Source organism: Tiliqua scincoides, chromosome 1, assembly GCF_035046505.1.
Source record: "Tiliqua scincoides isolate rTilSci1 chromosome 1, rTilSci1.hap2, whole genome shotgun sequence".
Taxonomy (NCBI): Eukaryota; Metazoa; Chordata; class Lepidosauria; order Squamata; family Scincidae; genus Tiliqua; species Tiliqua scincoides.
In genome coordinates, this window is record NC_089821.1 from 301037855 (window position 1) to 301058717 (window position 20863).

The 20863-nt window shown below is 42.9% G+C and overlaps 1 protein-coding gene across 2 annotated transcripts in view; it reads left to right on the plus strand.

Moving 5' to 3' along the window:
• The window catches only part of TECPR2 (tectonin beta-propeller repeat containing 2), a 56104-nt gene that overhangs the window by 5906 nt on the left and 29335 nt on the right, over positions 1 to 20863 (plus strand). For both annotated transcript variants that reach the window (XM_066629239.1, XM_066629248.1), the window contains exons 5-14: positions 926 to 1083; positions 2385 to 2697; positions 3180 to 3312; positions 5234 to 5695; positions 7170 to 8152; positions 9707 to 9890; positions 10856 to 11029; positions 12761 to 12941; positions 16460 to 16601; positions 17807 to 18047. In XM_066629239.1, coding sequence (XP_066485336.1) covers positions 926 to 1083; positions 2385 to 2697; positions 3180 to 3312; positions 5234 to 5695; positions 7170 to 8152; positions 9707 to 9890; positions 10856 to 11029; positions 12761 to 12941; positions 16460 to 16601; positions 17807 to 18047 — 2971 coding nt within the window. The remainder of the gene's footprint in view (positions 1 to 925; positions 1084 to 2384; positions 2698 to 3179; positions 3313 to 5233; positions 5696 to 7169; positions 8153 to 9706; positions 9891 to 10855; positions 11030 to 12760; positions 12942 to 16459; positions 16602 to 17806; positions 18048 to 20863) is intronic.

Consider the following 20863-nt stretch of genomic DNA (forward strand, 5'->3'; position numbering starts at 1 on the left):
GCAGTATAGGCTGTGTTGGGCAATTTGTGTGCCTCACTTCTCCCTCCTCCAGATGTTGTCATTGGCTATATATTCACAGAGGGGTGTGGTTAATACTGCCTAGGGCCTCCCTGCCCTGATGCTTGTAGAGTGGTGGATGCATACAAAAGGATGGTGTAATTTTCAAGACACTTCAACCCCTTGTGTCATGCTGGAGTGCTCCAATCCACAGGGTTTTTCTTTCTTTCTTTTTTTAAACATGTGTGCTGCTGTTCAACCAATAGTTCCCAGAGTGGGTGAAGAACATTGCAATTAAACATAGCTTGTGAGTATCTGGCCTAGATCACAACATTGTTGGTTGTTTTCTGTTAGAACAACAAGGCTAGAACAGCAAAGTAATACATTACGTAATCCGATTAGCCCTGCTGAATTTCTCTGTTCATTATAAAATATATGCATGATGATCTCAACATGAGGCTTTTCGGAGGCGGTTGCATCTGCATTAAAGAGCACATGCGTAGGGTCAATGGGAAAAGAAGAGTGTCTGCTGCTCTTGTTGCTGCTGGCTGAGGGTGCAGTTTATGTCACTTTTTCCAATGGTTATTGTAGTTGTGATGTATTTCTCTCTCCCCCCCCCCCAAGCATTTATTTACTCAGTCAGGGTCGGTGTTGGATTTGGGAGACCTGACTTCATATCTTTGTTCAACCTTGAGATTGTTGGATGGCCTTGAGTGTCATGTGTCTTCAAGCCTTGAGACTGAAATCTCCCAGGCAGTAGTAAACCACAGTAGTAAACCTTTATCCTTCTTCCAAATAGTGCAATTTGAAATGTTTGAGCTGAATTCTAGTGGTAGGTATCAGGTAGTTGCCTCCTGTTAAATTGGCTTTAATCTGAACCAGAATTTTAAAATGGATGGTGTTTTGCATCCTTGTTATGACTTTTCAGGGTCTCTGCAACTCCAGTTTGATACTGGAAGAGCCATCTTCAGTTGTGCAGCTGGATTACAGTCAGAAAGTGTTGCTGGTCTCCACTTTACAGCGAAGTCTACTTTTTTATACAGAAGAGAAATCTGTCAAGCAAGTTGGAACTCAACCCCGAAAAAAGTAACTCCACTGTCTAAGCAATTTGTAGAGATGGAACAACTTTGGCATAGTTTTCTGCTTAAAATATTTTACCCAGAACAGCCTTTTCCTGAAACTTTATTAAAAAGACACAAAGTAGATAATTGATTGTATTATGAGAAATCAGAATTCCTGTTGAAATTAATGGTATTTAAATTAGTTATGACTAGTCTCATTGATGTCAATATTGCTTAGTCATGACTTGTTTGCTTAGGAAGCTACTCAATATGGAATGCATATTTATAAAACGATTCCATTGAAATACCTACACTGATATTAACTATGCTGACTGTCAAGGAACTTTGAGCTTTCGAATCTTAGGACCTTAGTATGCTGCACCACTCCCTACCTATCTCCATTATTTTGTGCTCCATTATTTTGTGCTGCCAAAGTTAATTTCTATGCTCATTCATGCATTTACCTCCCTGTTTGTTTTTTGTTTGTTTTTTGTCCCAAGCTCCCTTCAAAGTTGTTTGCAAAACACATATTTAGGAAGCAAAGTACCATACCTTTGTTTTACAAAATTTGTGTTAAATTGACAGACCCTTCTCTTTTAGTTTTCTGCCTACCCTTACAGAATTGGGTTTGAAAATACTTGCCAATTGATTGACACCTGACCAGGAACCAGCCCATGTATGGGTAGGGTTGCTGATCTCTTTACCCCTCCCAGCTCATCCTGCAGTGCACTAGACTAGAGAATTTTCCAACCTTTAAGTCATTGGGGTGGGGGATGAGGAGCGAAGGACTGCATTGAGAAGCAGGATGGTAAATCTCTGGTGAACACAAGGAAGACTATACACAGCCCTTTTGACCCCAGCCTATATTTTTATGTGTTTGCATGGTGTAGATTGCTGTTTACAAATATTATACAATTATTTGCCACATAAGAACCACAGATTGTTCCAAAGGTGTCTTGCACCAGCAGAAAGCCACTTCCTTTGATATAAGCTGTCACCTGCCCCCCCCCCCACAGTTTGTAACAGTTTCCTTCCCACATCCTGCTTCAATCCCCCCTGTGCCCTTGGAACACTTTTCTGGAGGGTCCCTCAACCTCAAGAACAGTTGGGGGGCACAGGGCTGCCTTTGGGAGAAACACTTGGAAAGCTTTGTTGCACCACTAGAACACCACTCACGCTTCCTCATATACAACTCTCAACCCCTTTTTCGCTTACTCAAATTTGCAAAGTTTTGTCGGTTTGAACAAAATAGTCCCAGCATTGATCATCTTTGCTCCCCTAAAGATTAATTATTTGCTTTGACAGTTCTTTGCTTTGATGTTTCAGCACTGGTAAACTTGGAGCGTGCTTTATACCTGGGCTGTGTAAGCAAAGTGACCTGACACTGTTTGCTGCAAGGCCTGGGATTCGACTTTGGAAATCTGATGTTCATGGAATTGTGCAGGCCACGTTCATTTTGAAAGATTTGTTTGTTGCCGGAATGAGGCCTTTTGAATTATACCCTCGAGTGGAACCCTCGAACAAGGGAAGCTACAATTTCCCAGAGAGGCAGCTTGGACTCATTTCATGCTTTTTCCAGGAAGGATGGGTGCTGAGCTGGAATGAATATAGCATCTATCTCTTAGACACGGTAAACCAGGTGAGAGGAAGCAGCTCTGTTTGATCACTACCATTTTTAAGGGAAACATGTTTTGATTTGTTGTTGAACTATCCTATTTTGCAGTGAGAGCACAGTCTCAGAATGCAGCATGAAACAAGCAAAATCACCTGTTATGTGGCCACTTTTGATTTTGTAGAAATGTAGTCAGCTATGCCTCATAGCTCCCAAACCCCCATGAGCTATTAGATCCTTTCAGTAATGCTGTCTTGCTCCTTGTAGGATCCACAGATATGGCTCCACCCTGTATAATGTTCCTTGTCAAAACTACAACACAAATTCTGAAATAACTGCACCCTAATTTGGCTGCACCCTGCTCATCATATTTTTATTTTATTTGTATATTACCTGTGTTTTGTATTGTTTTGTAAGCCGCGTTGAGCACCCCTTTGGAGGGAGGAAGGCAGGGTAGAAATTGACTAAATACATTCATATCTTTTCCTGATTGTTCCTTGTTTTTCCAGACTATGATTGGCAGTTTGGAAGGATCTGGCGATATTGTGTCTGTATCCTGTACTGAAAATGAGATATTTCTCTTGAAGGGAGATAGAGATATCATTAGAATCTCAAGCAGACCTGAAGGATTGGTGTCAATAGGTTTGTATATATTGGCACACTAAATTTATAACCTGTATAAAGAGAGTGAAAAGCATTCTTGTATTTGAATGCATTCAGATCACTGGTTGACTGCTCCATGAATGTGGTGATAACTTCATTATGGATGAACAAATCCCCATTGACTTATGCTTCCTCCTTGAGTTGAATTGATCAGACTGAAAAGGGAAAATGGGTTGGTTATTTACCATGAGTCTTTTGCATGCAAGTTGCAATTCTCTGTGAATATTGAGATTGTTGCAGTATATGGATGAAATGATCAGTTCTTCTGGGCTAAGCAGTGAAACCGATCATCAGTAGGCTTAAGATGATTGTAAAGGCAAATCTTTGCATAATTTGGCCTACAAAATCCACTTTAGCTTATGATGGGGGTTAGCTAGATAAATGTTTGGACTTGGAGAATCAGGTTGCATCCATGGTAATTCCTTTCTCTGAATTCATCATCTGTATTCACTCACTTTTTATTGGACATTCAGATAGATGATGATGATGATGTCATTGCATTTAGCAATCCAGTATTTTTCTAGGTCCTGTTTACAGACCTAATTTATGGAAGATTATTTTTTTAATAACACACCATAGCAGTATTTCACTATTTAAAAAAAAAAAGTGTAAGGAAATTGATAATTAGAGCCTTCCTCCCATTGTAGGAACAGAAATGGGCATTAAGGCTATTCAGAGAGACCATTTAAGGGACATTTAATCACTGATCCACCAGGTGAGATCAACAGGAGCAAATATGCAGACTGAATCCTTCTAGCAATAAACTTTTATTTGAAGTTTAAATTAAATATTTTAGACATTATAGAAGGATCTTGGCTATTGCTTTTTTATATAGTGTTATTGTGTGAAACCTGTATTTTAATTCTGCTTTCAATTAGAAGCAGAAAAGCACTGAAGGGCTCAAAGACAAGACTCTGCCCTCACATTTTAGTATAGTGTTGTTTGTAAGGTTACATTTTACAGCCATGAATGCAGGCAGCTCGTAACTACTCGTGTGTTGTTCTCAGATTTAAACAGCTTGATGTCTCTGGACAAGTGGACATAACTCCCATTAAAATAAAGCAACAGAGCATGTCTTGCAGTAACATGAAAGTGGTTTTATTCACAGGCTGATAGTCCATACACAACTGCACTCAAGTGTAAATATGAATTCTGGCTTTGGTCGAGCAATTTTTACTCTGTTATAGAGTGCAGTTTTTAGGGAGGTTGAGTACAACCATGTGATTTAGAGTACTCTCATTTTTGGTCAGATTCTATAGCACTTGGGAGAGAACTTACTTGCTTTTAATGAGATGTTGGTTTCTCAGTATTGCTTTACCTGGTCCTCCCCCTCACCCCTACCATTGTAATGATCTCAGAAGTTGTATGCCTCAAAGTACCTTTTTATTTGGATAACATACAGAAGTTCCTATACTGAAAGAGCCCTGCTAGACCGGACCAAAAGTTTCATCTACTGCAGCGTCCTGCTGCTGGTGAATTGAGTGCTTCTGGGAGACTAGCAAGCATTGCATGAAGGCAATCACCATTTCCTGTTGCTTAGCCCACCCACTCCCTTGCATCTGACTCGGAATCAACTATATCAATGCAGAGGTTTTGTTTACCATCACGACTAATGGCCATTTATAGACCAATCTCCTGGATTTGCCTAATCCTTGTTTAAAACCATCTGAGCTGGTGGTTATGGCAGCTAATTCTAGTATATTATATGAAGATGTCCTTTTCTTTGTCTGTTCTGAACATAATGGCCATCACTTTCATCAAGTAAACTCAAATTTACTTTGTCTGCTTTCTCTATCCCATTCTGAAATTATAGAACTCTCTCATGTTCCTTCTCATCTATTTTCTATAAAGAACATTTATTTGCCATCTAGTATTCATCCTTTTATGTGTTCATTTTCAGATATGAATTCAAAATTGAGTCCATTTTCAGATTCGAGTCCAAAATTACAGAGCCCGCATTCAGTAGTTGCATCTGTGTCGCTGGATCCTTCTCCAGAAGCAAACCAAAAATTAAGTAGCTTCCCTTCACAAACTCCTGATAGTCGAAATGGCTCTGTAGCGAGAGCTGAACTGGAAGCTGCATTATCAGCAGAGAAGATCCGCTCACAGAGCTTTGATGGACTGGGTGACTTAAGCACCAACCCCAGAAGACGAGGCTGCTCAGTAGCGAGTGAATCGAGGAGTAGGAGCAGTTCCATGAATTCTGTGGACAGCAGCTCCAGTTTCATGACTGGTGGAGATCGAACCTCATTGGAAGTGCAGAGAGAGGGACAGCGGTTCAGCGTGATCAGCTCTGAAGATTTTGACCAGGAATTGATTGTCAAACCGATCAAAGTGAAAAAGAAGAAAAAGAAAAGACTTGGTAAGAAATGCTTACCTTACAAGCATTAGGAAATGGTTTCCTTAAAAATGGTTTCAGTTCCAGTCTTTTGTTTGGCATGTAGGTGATGAATGTGCTTGTCCCCTGTCTCCCCCCCCCCCGGCATGGATACATTCATTCTGTGGATCCTTGTGTAGATAGATACAGGTAGGTAGGTAGGTAGGGTAGTAGTCCCGTTTACACCAAGATTGAATTAATGTTCCCCTGCCCCAATTAGTGAAAGCTTCAATCTTTTTAGCTGCCATTGTTAGCTAGTTTTTGGAGTTATTTGGACCAGCATCACACCTGTAGGTTGTCCCATGTAAATACATTTTACTTTGGAGGCAACCCTCCAGTGTAAAGAAATTCAAATTTTCAGGCATAAAATCGGATCCCCTGAACTTCTGGACATTGTGTTCCACTCCTGTGAATTATAATGGTACTTATTTATACAGGCATCTCCCAGTATCCATGGGGGATTGTTCCTGTCCCCAATGGGTACTGGAAACTGTGATTGAGGGGGCCCTGACTCTGCAGCCCCCCATGCCCATTACCTTTGTCCTTGTTTACACTTGTATGAAGAAATCAGTATCTGTAGCTTAATTTCTCAGCTACTGTACTGCAGCTGCCCATGTTCCAGTTGGGAGTAGACATTGCTAGCAGTAGAGCACCTTCTGCACATAGATGGTTCCAGACTTGATCCAAGCTATTTCCAGTTAAACAGACTTCAAGTAGAAGGGCCGGGAAAGACTTCTGTCTGCCTTAAAACTTTGGAGGTCTAGTTATATCACCATTTGATGAAGACTATTACAGAATACTTTATTTTGTTGCTAGTTTATTAGTGTAAGCAGGTTCATTTGTTCACTTTTAGTTCACCAACATATTGGTACCCATAACCAGGTCTGACTGATCCAAATAAGGAGGCAGTTTGATGCACCAGCCTCAGCTGAGCAATGGCATTCCAAGCCACAGCCGTCCTGGTTCAGTGCTGGGTCCAGGAGCAGTCCCAAACTGTGGTCCTTCAAGGGCAGAACAACCCCTTCTAAATGAGCTTGACAATCTGTTACCTGCGTCTCAGATCTGCTAACTTAAAGCACCTCTCTCCTGTCTGGATTTTAACTGTAGCTTGTTAGCCCTCATTCAGCCCATCACGGATCCTGAATTGCAGGTTCAGGAAACCCACAGCCAGCAGCAAATTGATAACAGAAAGAGAGAGAGAGAGAGAGAGAGAGAGAGAGAGAGAGCTGAATGCCATACGGTTATTGTTGATGCCCAACCTCAAACGTTCAGATGCCTTTTCCCAGCAGTTTCATATAGATGTTAAATATAGTGATGGACAGAACAGAATCCTGTGAGCACCATAGATCAGTTATAAAAGCATTGAACAGCACCTGTTTAATCACTGTTAAATTTCTTATCTGTCTTTCTTTATCCCACCCCTCTTACCCCCACCTTTTTTAATTGTATGTGAGCTTAGAAAATGGGACCAGAAGAAATCCCAGCTCTCTGGACAGCACACCATGTTATGAACATGAACGCTCTGCTGATAGTCCTCAGTCTGTGTATGCAGATTCCTTCTCCATTAATTCTAGCTTGATGAGCAGCATTGTAGACCGTTTAAGCCTAGGTGGTTCTGTGGACCAGGAGAGTATGCTCAGTGATGAACCTCAAAATGTATTGCAGGAGGAAAATGGTTCTGAAACATTCAGTGTACTTCACTCCCCAGAATTGGTGGCTGACTTGGCTCCCGAGGAAAATAGTGTTGCACCTGAATTGCTGAAACTTTCTAATGGCAAAAATGAAATGGGTGCATCACCTTTTACGGACTCCTTAACTTCCAATTCCTGCTTGCTGCTCGCAGAAGATAAAGTGGGTAGCGCAGTTACTGAATGTAATTGGAGCCCTCAATTCGAGCAGACTGAATTAAACTCAAAGCACCCATCCCAAGACAAAGAGGATTATCGTGTCTTGTGTGAAATGGAGATCCCCTTAGATAAGTCAGATCTGCAGAGTACTTTAGATTTTCTGGAAGAGGCAAGCTCTCTGAATGGAACACTGGTAAATGTGAAAATACCTTTTAGTGCTGGGGAATCAATTGGGTGGGACACAGGTGTTGAAACCTACCTGGAGCAGCAATCTGTAATGGACACAGTCCCCGAACACCTCACTGATCATCCTTCTGCCCCTTCCAAGGAATGTTCCCAAGAAGGTACATTACTTGGGCAGGACTTCCAGCAATTAAAAGCAAAGAGCTTCAACAACACTATTGATGAATGGATAAGCAACACTCATGATGCTAAACCTGAGAGATCTGCGTCAAGTGATGAAGAGGATATCTATGGGCACAGTTTGCCGTATTCATCCTCTGAAACCAGTGTGACAGACATGGTGGGCTGCCTTGCGCCCCAGGATAAAATCAGAACAAGTGTGGAGGAAGGAGTGCTTATGAAGTCTGATCAGGTATGTGCCTGGACACACGGTTGCAACACAACACCCAGAGGGGGTCCTTGCATGAGCAGGAGGACTTGTGCTCATGAAAGACACCATTCTTGCTGTTGGTTACCCTTCCTGCTGTAGCTGTCTACATCACATTCACGGAAGGGACTTTTGGAAGGGCTGCAGCAGGGCAGGGAGGCAGGAAGGCCTCTTTCCAAGTGGAGTTCTGCACACGTGTTTCTGAATCTAGTCATGAATACATTTTATTACATCTCTTGAATGGAACACGTTTAGGCTGTTGAAGCCAGTTTCTTTTGAGCTGACACTCTGCTGAGAGGCCTACAAGTATCCCAGCTGAACGTTCTCTTGCCAGAAGCCACTTAAAAATGTCTGCAACAGGAAAGCCCAAATCTAGCAACTGGAATATGTTGCTAATTAAGCAATAGAGAGGGAAAGGGAAAGAGAACCCTTACTAACTGGAGGTCATTCACATGAGATGGGGTGATTCACAGACACACAGTATTGGAGAGGGAAGCTGTCCTGTTTTCTTAATGTAGCAGTTCTTATGCCAAGCAGTTCAAATTTCTGAACTCTTAGCAGAAAATGTCCACACACTTCCAGGCTTTATTTGACTCCCATCAACTTGAAAAACTTGTTCTTACATGACAGTTAGGATTTTGAAAATTCTGATAGTGCCGGTCTGGCCATGAGATTCTCTACAAATTATTAAGAATATTTATATGTCACTATTCAACGGAAACGTTCATAAAATAATTTACAGAGAAAATCATATAAATTTGTCCCAAAATGGATTCACACTCTTTAAAAGATGCAGAACACCAGCAAATAGTCACTAGAAAAGAGATTGCACTGGGGTGAGTAGATATACAGGCCAATCCTAACCAACTTTCCAGCACTGATGCAGCCCCTAGTTAAGGGAACAATCATTTCCTTTCTTTGAGCATGCCTCCGTGACTACCCCCCACCTCAGAATGGAGCACACACCCCATTGATACAGATGCATCAGCTCTGGAAAGTCTGTTAGGACTGGGCTGTTGTTCTCCCTTTGCTTAACTATAAGAGGAGCACCACTATGAAACTGTGCCTCTTTGCCAAGTTAGCAAATGCCAAGGTGGGCATAAACCTGGAGAGATTCAAATTGGACATAAATATGGGGGGGAAAATTGCCAATCTCCTAAGAGATTGCTAAAGTCTTACTTGCAGCCATTGAACAAGCAGCTTTGTAAAAGAAATGGTTTCCAGGGTTGTCAAACTTGTTTCATACCAAGGATCAAAGTTAGCATTCATGGAGCCTGCTGAGGGCCATGTGACATCATTAAGCAGATGGTGACATCCTTTAAGATGATGGCCAGAAAAAAAACACTTCATTCTCCCATAGAAACTCATTAGTGCCTGATAAATTGCTTCTGGGCCCACATTCAGCACACGGGCCTTATGTTGGACACCCCTGGTGTCGATCAATACAATAAAATTGCTTTTCTTTATGACTTTGTCTTCAGAATGTAACTCTTTTACCTATGAAGTTGCTTCACCCTATTCTAACTCTCCAGTCTTTAGTTTGCAGAAAGCTGGATGGGCTACGCAGGTCCTGGCTATGGAATACTGAGCTTGGTTGTCTCTGAGAAATACATTTGGTGTCTCGATTACAAAGGTGGCCTGTATTGTAGTGCTTTGCCTACTGCAGGTCTTCGCTGGCAAAAGTTTGAAGATAATGTCCAGCAGGTGGCAGTCTCTCCTTCAGGTTGGTTAGTCCTGCATGTTTGCCTTCTCTACCTGGCTGGAAAACAAGGCTTGCATGGATCTGCGAAAACTTAAGTGCTGTTGTCTCCATCTTGTCTTTATTCTTGTATTCAGAGGTAGTTTTAATAGCAGACAAGGTCAGCAACTGAGCCTTGATATAATTATGATCAGTTTGCAAAACTTGGTGGCAGAACAAATGCAATTCACAGTGAACCTGTGGCCTAAAACCATTACTGAGCCAAAAATGAGGCTCTTTGGACATACAGGCTGCTGCCTTGGTGCTTCCCTTCCACCCCCAAAAAGGCAGTAGGCTGGACTTGGGGGTACTTTAGGTTACATTTTGTAAATTCCAGTGTTAAAGCTTTCCTGGACTGTACCAGGTTTCAGCAGGAGTGGGTAGATTACATTCCAGCTCCTCCAGGAAAGAAAAAACCAGCAAATAGAAAGAAGAATATGGGGTGGGACGAGGAGAGTAAGGTAACCTTTTTCCTTATGCTTTTATTTCCTTATCTATGTGCTTATGTTCTGTGTGGAGGGAGGGTTGAGCAGGGAGAGAGCATTCAAACAACCAGTTCCTATCTGCAGCCAGAAGCATAGAGTCTAGAATAGATTTATCAGTCAGTTCTGCTGCTTGGTATACAGTGGCTCTCAGACTTGCCACTTGAACTTTGCCTTGTCTCTAGGAAAATTTTAGGTTGAACTGTAACTTTAGTTGTAGCTAACTTTTGCTTTGCTTGGAGTGGAATTTTTGAAGCTGCCAAATCCTAGCTTCTACATCTGGCTTGGTGACTGTATTCTTTTTGGGCCGCTTACCCCTTCCTCTGTAAAAAGTAGGTCTTCTGGAGGTCTTTCAGGTTCTAAAATAACTGTGACTAGTGAACTAAATTGGAGCAGTTCAGAAGGCTGAGCAGGGGTTATCTTGAAGCAACTGTGATTCATCTCTTTAATGGGAGGTTTGTTCCTCAGGGACTCTTCTCTGGAAGGTTGAACAAAAAACCAGTAAAGCCTTTGCCTGTGGAAAAGTCACTATTAAAGGGAAACGTCACTGGTACGAAGCATTGCCTCAAACTGCATTTGTGTCCTTGAGTGATGACACTGCCTGGATTATCAGGACAAATGGTGATCTGTATCTGCAGACAGGTACTGAAACTGATTGCATTTCTGGGTCTAGAGCCAAGTTGTGCAAGCTGCATTACAGGGAACCTCCAGTTCATTGGAAGCTTATGGGGGAGTGGGTGTTCCTCTGAAAAAATCTGATAAGGCAAACAACCTTCCCTAAAAAGCAGCTTACTGTTGCCCAAATATGACTGAGCACATGTGATCCATAATGTAGTGTAGTCCTAACTGCTTTATGTAATCGGGGACAGCTCAGTGCATATGGCAAAACTCACTCCCAAGCTGCAGATGACTGGCTAGAGCAGCAATTTTTCAACATTTTTTCTTCTCACAGCACATTGACCTTTATGGTCTTCACTTCTTGTGATGTCACTTCTGGGAACCTCTTCAGCTTTCTGTGGCTCTGTGTCTAGAGTAGCCAGAGCTTGTGGAGGGAAAGGCACTTCATTACTACAAACAGTTGCCCTAGAAACAGAGCCACAGAACCCAGAACAGTTTTTCAGATCCTTGCCACAGGAAGTGGTGATGACATCTCACCTAGATGCCTTTAAGAGGACAAATTTCTGGAGGAAAAGTCCATCATGGGTTGCAAATCATGGTTGGTATGTGCAAGCTCCTGATTTTAGAAGTAGGCTACCTCAGAATGCAAGATGCAGGAGAGGGCACCAGGACACAGGTTGTGTTGTCTTGTGTACCCCCTGAAGCATTTGATGTGCCAATGTGAGAGATAGGAAGCTGGACTAGATGGGCCTTTGACCTGATCCAGCAGGGCTCTTAAGTTCTTATTAGCTATTTTCAACCACTGTGCTCCAAATTCCCCTGGCATACCTGCGTACCTTTTGTGGCACACCAGTTGAAAACTGCTGGGCTCAAGAATCAAGCGGCCACCAAAAATGCAGAAATTAACCATGCCTGCTGTGGAGGGAGGAACATGATCCTGCTAACGTGAGCAATAGTTGCCTATTGAATTGATTTCAGCAGATTGAAGGATGCATACTACTTTAAAATGCTGTTAAATTATTGCATACCATGTTCAGTCTGTATATACAGATGAAACCTGTTAATCCACAGATTTTTTTTATCCATGAATCAGGGGACCATGGATGGATTTTTAATGGATTTTTCATCCATGGATTGGATTTGTCCAACCTGAACCTTCCAAAGGTGACTAGAGCACACATCTGCCTGTGGTTTCTGCGGGCTTCAGAATGACCATTATGGCCAAAAAACTGCCATTCTGGAAACCAGAAATGACATTTTTTATGCCTTATAAAGCATAAGCTTCCGAGGGCTTCCTCAGGCCTTAGAATGCCTTATAAGTCAAAAATCCATCGCTTCCGGTGTCCCTCCAGAAACCAGAAGCAGCATTTTTTTTCCAGTCGTTCTGGAAGCCTACAAAGGCTGTGGTTGGACACTTTAAAGAGGCTTTAAAGGATTCCCTTATCCACAGTTTCTTGTATCCGTGGGGTGTGTAAGAACAGATTCTTCACGGATACCAAGGCCCCACCTATAATTATAAATTTCTGGTGCATTCCCATCTTGAAGAGGTCTCAAGAGCTTGTGTGCCTGTGTCAATGCATGATTAAGATCCCAGAAATAACAGGCCACACTCAGGCACCACATTTTAATTTCACAAAAAGCTGTAATAGGTTACCCCATTTATTAATGGTGATTAAGAAGACTTCATTTTTTTTTTAGTGAAAACTGAGTTGATTACAATTTAGTCAGACTTGATACTCTGTATTTTACTTCAAGGCTTGAGTGTGGATCGGCCCTGTGCCAGAGCAGTAAAGGTGGACTGTCCATATCCACTATCGCAGGTTACAGCCCGGAATAATGTCGTCTGGGCACTGACTGAGCAGCGTGGCCTTCTGTACTGTGAGGGTATGAGCAGCTTCTGTCCTGAAGGGGAGCAGTGGAAAAGCGATATCGTCAGGTGAGCATTGCCTAATCAGTCGGTATGTTCTGTAACAGTTCTCTTTCGTCATCTTAGTTTGGACTGGCACATGTTTAGAGAGCACATGACATCATGTGAGAAGGCCAGTTTCCTAATCAGGGCAGAATGTTTCACTGACCTTCTGCAACATGGCAGAAAAATGGAACTGTGTAGTAAGAGCAAGTAAGCTAGGCATTTAAATAGCAATGGCTGACTTAACACAGGAGTCACTGAATACTGCAAAGGCTTAAAAGTGTGATCAAGTTGTGTGCTTATGTGACTGCCTTGGAAAATATCTGTTTTATAAATACTTTTATTTATACTGTATAATCAGGGCTATGTGTACTCCATGCTAGAATAAAATTCTTTATTCTGGCAAATACAAATGCAGTTCAAATAAAACCTGAACTCTGTTGCCTGTATAAGCTTATCCAATATGCTTCTCACTGAGCAAATTGCCATGCCTTCTCTCTTACGAGATTTTGGGCACATTCCTATCCAGCTTTCCAGTGCTGATGCAGCTGTGCCAACAGGGCATGCACTGCATCCTGTGGGGCAGGAGCAGTCACAGAGGCCTCCTACGTAAGGGAACATTTGTTTCCTTACCTTAGGGCTGCATTGCAGCTGCATCAGCACTGAAAAGTTGAATAGGATTGGGCCCTTTGATTATTAAATGTCTTGTGTTTTGACAGTACTGGTGGTTCTTAAGCAGAATGTATTAGCAGTTTGATTAACTGTTTTATATTATTATTATGTATGTGCCTCTCATGGTAAAACAACCTGGAGGCGCTTAGAAAAGTAGAATTGCACATTATATTTTAATGTTCTAATCAAACAAGATTTTAAAAAGTCATTAAAATATCACATATCCTATTAAAATCCCAAGAGAACAGGATTGTCTCAGACTGTCAGCTAAGGATAACTGAGTTAATGAATGTATCTGGGGGAGGGTTTCATAATTTGTGTGCTGTCCCAGAAAATGACCTCACTCCAGGAGCCACCCACTTGACTTCAAAAGATGAGAGTGCCTAGAAAAAGTCATCTGAAAAAGATCTTGAGTGTCAGGCAGGATCATGTGGGGGACTTCTGTTGACATTGTCTGTGCTAGACAACTTATAATAAGTTTGGCAGTTTTTAGTGTCTGGTTTGTACCAGTTAGCATCCACTTGTAAATTGTCTAGACAGCCAGTAGTTCTTTCCTATTAAAATCAATGGAACTTTCATTGGGTTCCATTAAGTCTCATTCTATTTCTTTCCATGGGCTTACATTGGAGTTAAATTTTGCTGAATTGTATCCAACAGCAATACAGTAAAACTGTACTGAATAACTCTAACTTTGGTTTATCTAGCTGCAAATAAGAGAATGGGAAAGTTAGCAGCTAGATATAGTACAGGCATCATCTTTAGGATAAAAATACTTTTTCCTCCCACTTCGGTGGGCTGCATTTGTCTGCCTCTGTGAGCAAGGGATGGTGAGTGTGTGAAGGAGGTGTAGGGTGTTTTGTTTATACTTCACTATTTTTGGTAAAATCTTGTTGGGAGTATTGGGGAGAGAAGAGGGGGTGATGCCATTCAGAGGGTGACAGGTTGGGTAGGTATGACAGTAGGGGTTGGATAAGCCATTCCAGGGGAAATGGGGCTAGTCATAGATTAGCTGTTCCCTTTTCCAGCCCTTCTCCCAGCCTAAGGGCTTCTGGTGGTCTTGGTGATGATCCTAGTAGTCTAAACCTACTGCTTTTGAATGTTAAGTTGATGAATAACAAGACTGGTCTCGTCTGGGATGAGGGAGCTGACCTGGTTGGATGTAGCAGAGGGTGGTGATTTTTGCAGCTTTGTCTGCCAGGTTTCTAGATGTTGCAGCAGCCATGGCTAGAAAGATGGGGAGGGGGCTTAGTGCTGGCCTGTTGTGAGAACATTCCCCTTACAGGTTCACCCAGCAGTTTGCTGGGCTTGAGGGTCTGTCTCATGTTGAATGGGCAAGACAGAGAAGGGATGCTGTTGGTGTATTGCCCACCCTGCTGCCTTATAGTCTCCTTGCCTGAGCTGACTAGCATGATCTTGCCATTAGCTTTGAAGTTTCCCCACTTATTGGTGTGGGGGACTTTAATGTCCATGTAGAGGCTCCCAGGATAGGTTCGGTTCAGGAGTTCATGGCTACCATGACAACTGCAGACCTGTCTCAATCAACAACTGCCCCAACACATGAGGCAGGCTACATTTTAGACATCATCTTTACTGCTGGGCATATATATGGTGATCTGAGGGGGGAGAAGTTTGTCTTTGCCATGGATACATCATTTCCTGGGGGGGTTAGGCTGGTGACTGCCTCTTACCTCTACAGAGGTGGGGGGTGGGCAATTGTAAGGCTCGCCCTTTCAGCCTGATGGGATCCTGAAGGTTTTCTGAGTGGCCTGGGGGGGATTTTCCTGCTCCCAAGGCCGGCAGCTCATCCACAGCCTTAATCAACCTCTAGAATGAGGCAGTGGCTAGGGCAGTGGATTAGATGACTTGGCAGCAGGGTAGAGGTTGCCTTGGATCAACGATGGCTCCCTGGTTTACTGGGAGCTGTTGACGATGGAGCGACAGGGCAGACACCTGGAATAATGGTGGAGAAAGACTTGCACCAGATCCTATACTCAAGCTAAAGCCCATTTTAGTGCCTATTCCATTATGGTGATGGCAGGAAAGGATGTTTTCTTCTCTGCCATCATCATGTCTGCTGAGTGCTGTCCAGCTGGGCTTTTCTGTGTCATGTGGAGCTTGCTTGGTTCAACTCAGAGGGATTGACAACGTGAATTTTACATTGGCTTGTTTTGAAGTGTTTGCTAGGCACTCTGCAGATAAAGTTGGTTATATCTGCGGCATCCTGGACTCCATGTTGGTAGGATCAATTGATATCTCTTGGGCATCAGGTGGTCCTATTATTTTAGAGTCCTTTCAACTTGTGCAGCCTGAGGTTATGAACAGAGTTCTTTGGAGTGTCTAACTGTCATTGTGCCTAATGGATCATTTATCAGCATGAATTATTGTCAGCTGGGGGGGGCTGGCTGAATGGGTGGGGAAGGTGATAAATTCATCATCATTGAGGAAGAGGTTGTGTCCATGCTGCTGAAATTAGCTGTGGTGCGCCTCCTGTTTAAAAAAACAAAAACCCTCCCTTGACCCTACAGTTAGACATTTTCAGCTTATATCCAACCTCCCTTTTCTGGGCAAGGTGATCGAGGTGGTAGTGGCGGCCCAACTCCAGAAGGTTCTTGAAGAAGCAGATTATCTAGATTCCTAGACCTGCCTGACTTTGGGACAGAGACAGCCTTCATTGCCTTACTGGATCTTTTACTGCCTGTTCTATGTTTTTAGCTGCAGTTTTTAAGTTTGTGTTTATACTGCTGTGATTTTATTATTTGTGTGTATTATGTACATTGTAAACTGCCTTGGACACCAGGTTTTATTAGCAGGGGAAAAGAGATATAAATTTTCAAATAAACAAATGTGTTTATGAATTTTGTTTGTTTTTGCAGTGAAATGCAAGCACTGGAACCTGTGTGCATTACACTTGGAGACCAGCAGACTGTATGGGTTTTAGACATCCATGGGAATCTATGGTTTAGAACTGGTGTTTGTTCAAAGAAACCACAAGGGGATGATAACCACTGGTGGCAAGTAGGCATTCCTTGTTCTCCTTTCAGTAAATGTGGAGGGACCTTAGCTCGGTGGCAGAGCGTGTGCAGTGTCCCAGCTTTCATCCTGTAGCACAGTCATTTTCAACCAGTGTGCCGTGGCACATTGAATGGTTCACAGGTGTGCCATGGGAATTTTCGGGCTGATCATTTATTAGTAGGGCCAGTGGGGGATGTGAGCCCCTACCAGCAGCATGTTGTGCCTTGTCAATTGCAAAAAAAAACCCAAATGCTGTGCCTTGACAATCTTAGTGCCTTGTCAGTGTGCCATGAGATGAAAAAGGTTGAAAATAGTTGCTCTAGCATCTCCAATCAAAGGATCTCAGGTTGCATATTTGGAAAAGATTTGTACATGAGACCTGGAGAGTGGCTGTCAGGGTAGACTAATAGAATAGGTTAGTCGATGGACTAGTAGAAGCACTGGGTAAATTTGGGCCTGTGTTTGTGAGCCTAACTTACCTCACAAGGTTGTTGTGAGGATAAAATGGTGGTTGTAGGGAGAGTCATGGACATTGCCCTGAATGCGTTGGGAGAAGGACAGGATTTAAATGTTAGTCCTAAATCCTGTCTCATTGGGAGTTTTTTTGTCACTAGGATCCTCTTGGGGAATTGCCACAAACATGGCTGTAAAGGCGATTAATCTTCGATCTCAGATGATGTGGTTTATGTGGGTTTACATCTGGTTCTTGGCCATTAGGCCACAGCCCTTACAAATTACACTCCCTCCTACTAGTTTAGGAACCTTCTTGTCACAATCCTCAGAAGACGATAAAGAACAAAATGAACTCTGGGGTAATTTTTATATGGCTAAATAAAGTAAAGGTGTCTTCCATTTGCTTTCCTTAGCATTTTGCATCTCCGATAGAGGAAAGAAATGAATGCTACTGTTATCTCTTTCCTTGTCAGATGTAGAGTTTGCTGCTCTTCATCTGTTTTGTGTATCCCTTCTCCAAATATAATGTTTAGCTGCTCACTGTTGGTGTAACATCCAGTTTTATTGAAGGAATTGTGGTGCCTCTCTATTGAGAACCGTTAACCTACACCTCCTTTGCTCAGCTGTTTCAGAGCTGCTGAATGTTTTTGTTGACATACCAAATTGCTCACTGTGAAGTTGTAGCCGCTGTTTCTCATGTTCTAGCTCCAGCAACTTAACAGCTGAACTGGATGTCTTGCATATTTTTCCCTTAGGTGAGCATCACAGATTATGTTGTGTTTGACCAGAGCAGCCTTTTCCAGACCATAATCCAGGCCACCCAGACAGTAGCCACGGCAGCCCAGGCCCCTGTTGAGAAGGTAGCAGACAAACTCCGCACAGCTTTCTGGTGTCAGCAGCTGCAGTGTCAGCCAAGCCTCCTTGCGGTCAATAGCAGCGGCGTCTGGATCTCCTCTGGGAAGAATGAGTTCCATGTAGCAAAGGGAAGCCTCATAGGTAGGTACAGGTACAAGTTTGATGCTATCATTTGTTGCACATTTAGTAGCACAGTGATGGCGCTCAGTTCATGCCAATTATTTTAGGAAATTCCCAGTACTTGAACTTTGGTAGATGTGCCATGAGTCAAGTTCAGCATATGAGGTGATGCTGTACCCTTGCCCTGTCCTTTGATGTGACTCTTCCTACCACCAGCGAGTCTGAAGATAAGGCAGTGATTATAGCATGGCGGAGTCTATCAGAAGTACAGGACTGTCGTAGCCAGAAGCTCAGACCCTGGCATGCCACGAATCCCATGTCACAAATGGGCCACTTCCTATTATGTTGTAGAATGTATTAATTATAAGATCCCAGCTTCCTTCCAGAGAGCTTCATGCAGCAAATATGTACATAGGATTCCCAATTTGTCTCCTATTCATGCACTGACCAGAACCAGGCCCTGAAATAAATCCAGTGTACTGCTTTACATTTTGATTGTTATTGCATGTCGAACATCCCATGCTACTATTTTTTTTCTTGAAATCATCCACCTTTTGAAATGAATGTTGTGAGAAAGATAGTTTTAGGGTTATATAGTTTTTCTCTTTGGTGGCTAACTGTTAACTCCAACAAGCTATGTGTCTACCTCTTGGAAAATAAAGTAAGAGAAATCAGATTTTTAATGAAAATAAGATAACTGAAAATCATCCCTTCCTCAGCATCTTCCATTCATGTAGGAGTTAATTAGAATCCAATCTTTTGCCTCTAACTGTACAGTTCAGCCCTCTAGTGCAGGGCTATCCAGACCACAGCCTGCAGGACTGCATCTGGAGTTCAGAAAAAGCTCTCCCCCCCCCCCCCATGAGTAGTGCTTACCATTCTGCAGTGGTGCCACATATTTTTCAAGCCAAACAGGTCACAGGGACATTCTGGGCAGTCGTGTCTGCCTGGACATCCTGTGACACAGCCTTCTGGGATACTGGTCAACAGAAACGACTGCCCAGAGAATCCCTGCAACCTGTTCTGTTTAAAAAGCATGCAGCGCCATGGCAGAACGGTAAGCTCCGCTCAGGATGGGGAGGGATTTTTTTGAAACACAGTGGTCCCCAGTTTGAAGACCACTGCTGTAGTGTAGCTGGTTGGTCAAGCTACCATTGAAATCCCTGTAGACATGGTGCCTGGAAAACTGCATGTTCCTAATCTTGGTCATGTACAGCTTTTCATTTTCCAATCTGAAGGCTTTATAACAATCTTGAATGTCCTGGTTCCAGTTTTTTGTTTTTTAAAAATAGCATTTGTAGCCTCATGAGACTACCCAAGTATCTGACCATGCCTTCTGTGACCAGTGGGCATGCTGCCAACCTTCTGCACCTTCTCCAGGAGCTAGAGAAGTTTGTTTGAACCTTGAACCTTTATGTTTTAACTTTGTACGTTGCCTTTCTGTCTGTCGCAGTTCCCAAGTATGCACTTTATCTGACCTTTATCTCAAAAACCCCCTAGGGAAAAATGGCAGTGTGTCCATAACATGTTTTGATTGCAGAATTTGAGTGTTCTTCCCTTTGTGTTTGTGCTCCTTCTCTCTTCTGTCCTCCTCCCCTGAGTTTTGTATAGACTGGCTTATGGTCAAGGGGATGTCATGTGCAGCTGGGCCCCTCTTGTCACCTGCATATATCAGAGACCCTCAGGAACCCTTCCACAGCCAAGAATGGGATCGCTGTGGCTGTACTTAGAGGACCCTTTCTCTGGATTGCAAGTGCTGTCCCTCTTCCCATCCTGAGGGGCAATCCCCCATGAACTTGTCCTGCACAGACGGTGCTGAAACGATTGCTTGTTGTGCAAGGCTGCTACTCAAGCCTAGCGGAAGTCCTTTTGTTTAGCTCAGGACCCATACAGTTTTCAGCAGTTCTTACTCAACAACTATTCATTTCAGCAGAGGCTGCATGTGACAAGTTCCTACAGGGATTGTTCCATTGCTCTTGACGGCTCTGAGAAATACATTCTTTCTTCCATAAAAAAGCCATGAATCTCAGTTAGACTGATTCTGAATTATTCCCAGGATATTGTACTAGGCTGTAGCTGCATCCTGTCTGGCTGCAGTGACTAAACTATCATTAAACTCGAAATAGAAATGAAGTTGGATTATCCTCTGTGGGGTGGGGGGTGGGGAAACACGCCTGTGGAGTCACAATGAATGTGGTTTCCATCCACTTCAAGGGCATTGCTAGGAAGTGAGGTTGAAAAGGCATATGGAGTCTGCATAGGAACCTATCCAGAATAATCTCCCCTCTGTGTTTGCTTCTGTGTTTACAAGACAGGAGTGCTTCGGCATAGGCTAAAATGAGTATTAGAAAAGGCTACCAGATTGGAAGCATCTCTCTCCTGCAATAGTTCCAAAGCAATAGGTTTGGCAAGAGGGTTGTTCAGGTGTTGTCTTTGACTTCTTAGGCCAGGAGTGTTTCCAATGTTCTGGAGTGGAAACACCTGCAAGAAGGCTTCAATTGAGGGAGTGGTGGAGGGCATGCGTGCAGCATGGATAGGAAATAGTGTGTTCTCGCAACACAAGCTCTCTTACTGTGACATTGAGACATCCTGTGGCAGGTGAAACCTGCCAGGTGGAATATATTTACCACATTACCTGTCCAGTTCTGCAAAGCATAATGCGCTCATAATGAGTTGCATTCATAATGTAACATAAGAAAATTACATGGTTGTTTGCAGGAAGCCTGGGCACCTATCCTTCAGATCTGAGATGCAGTGTGACATACAAGTTAGAGTAAGACCAAGGAAAATCAGGTTCACATTCTGTAAAGCTTGCAGCTATGAAGCTTGCTAGGTAA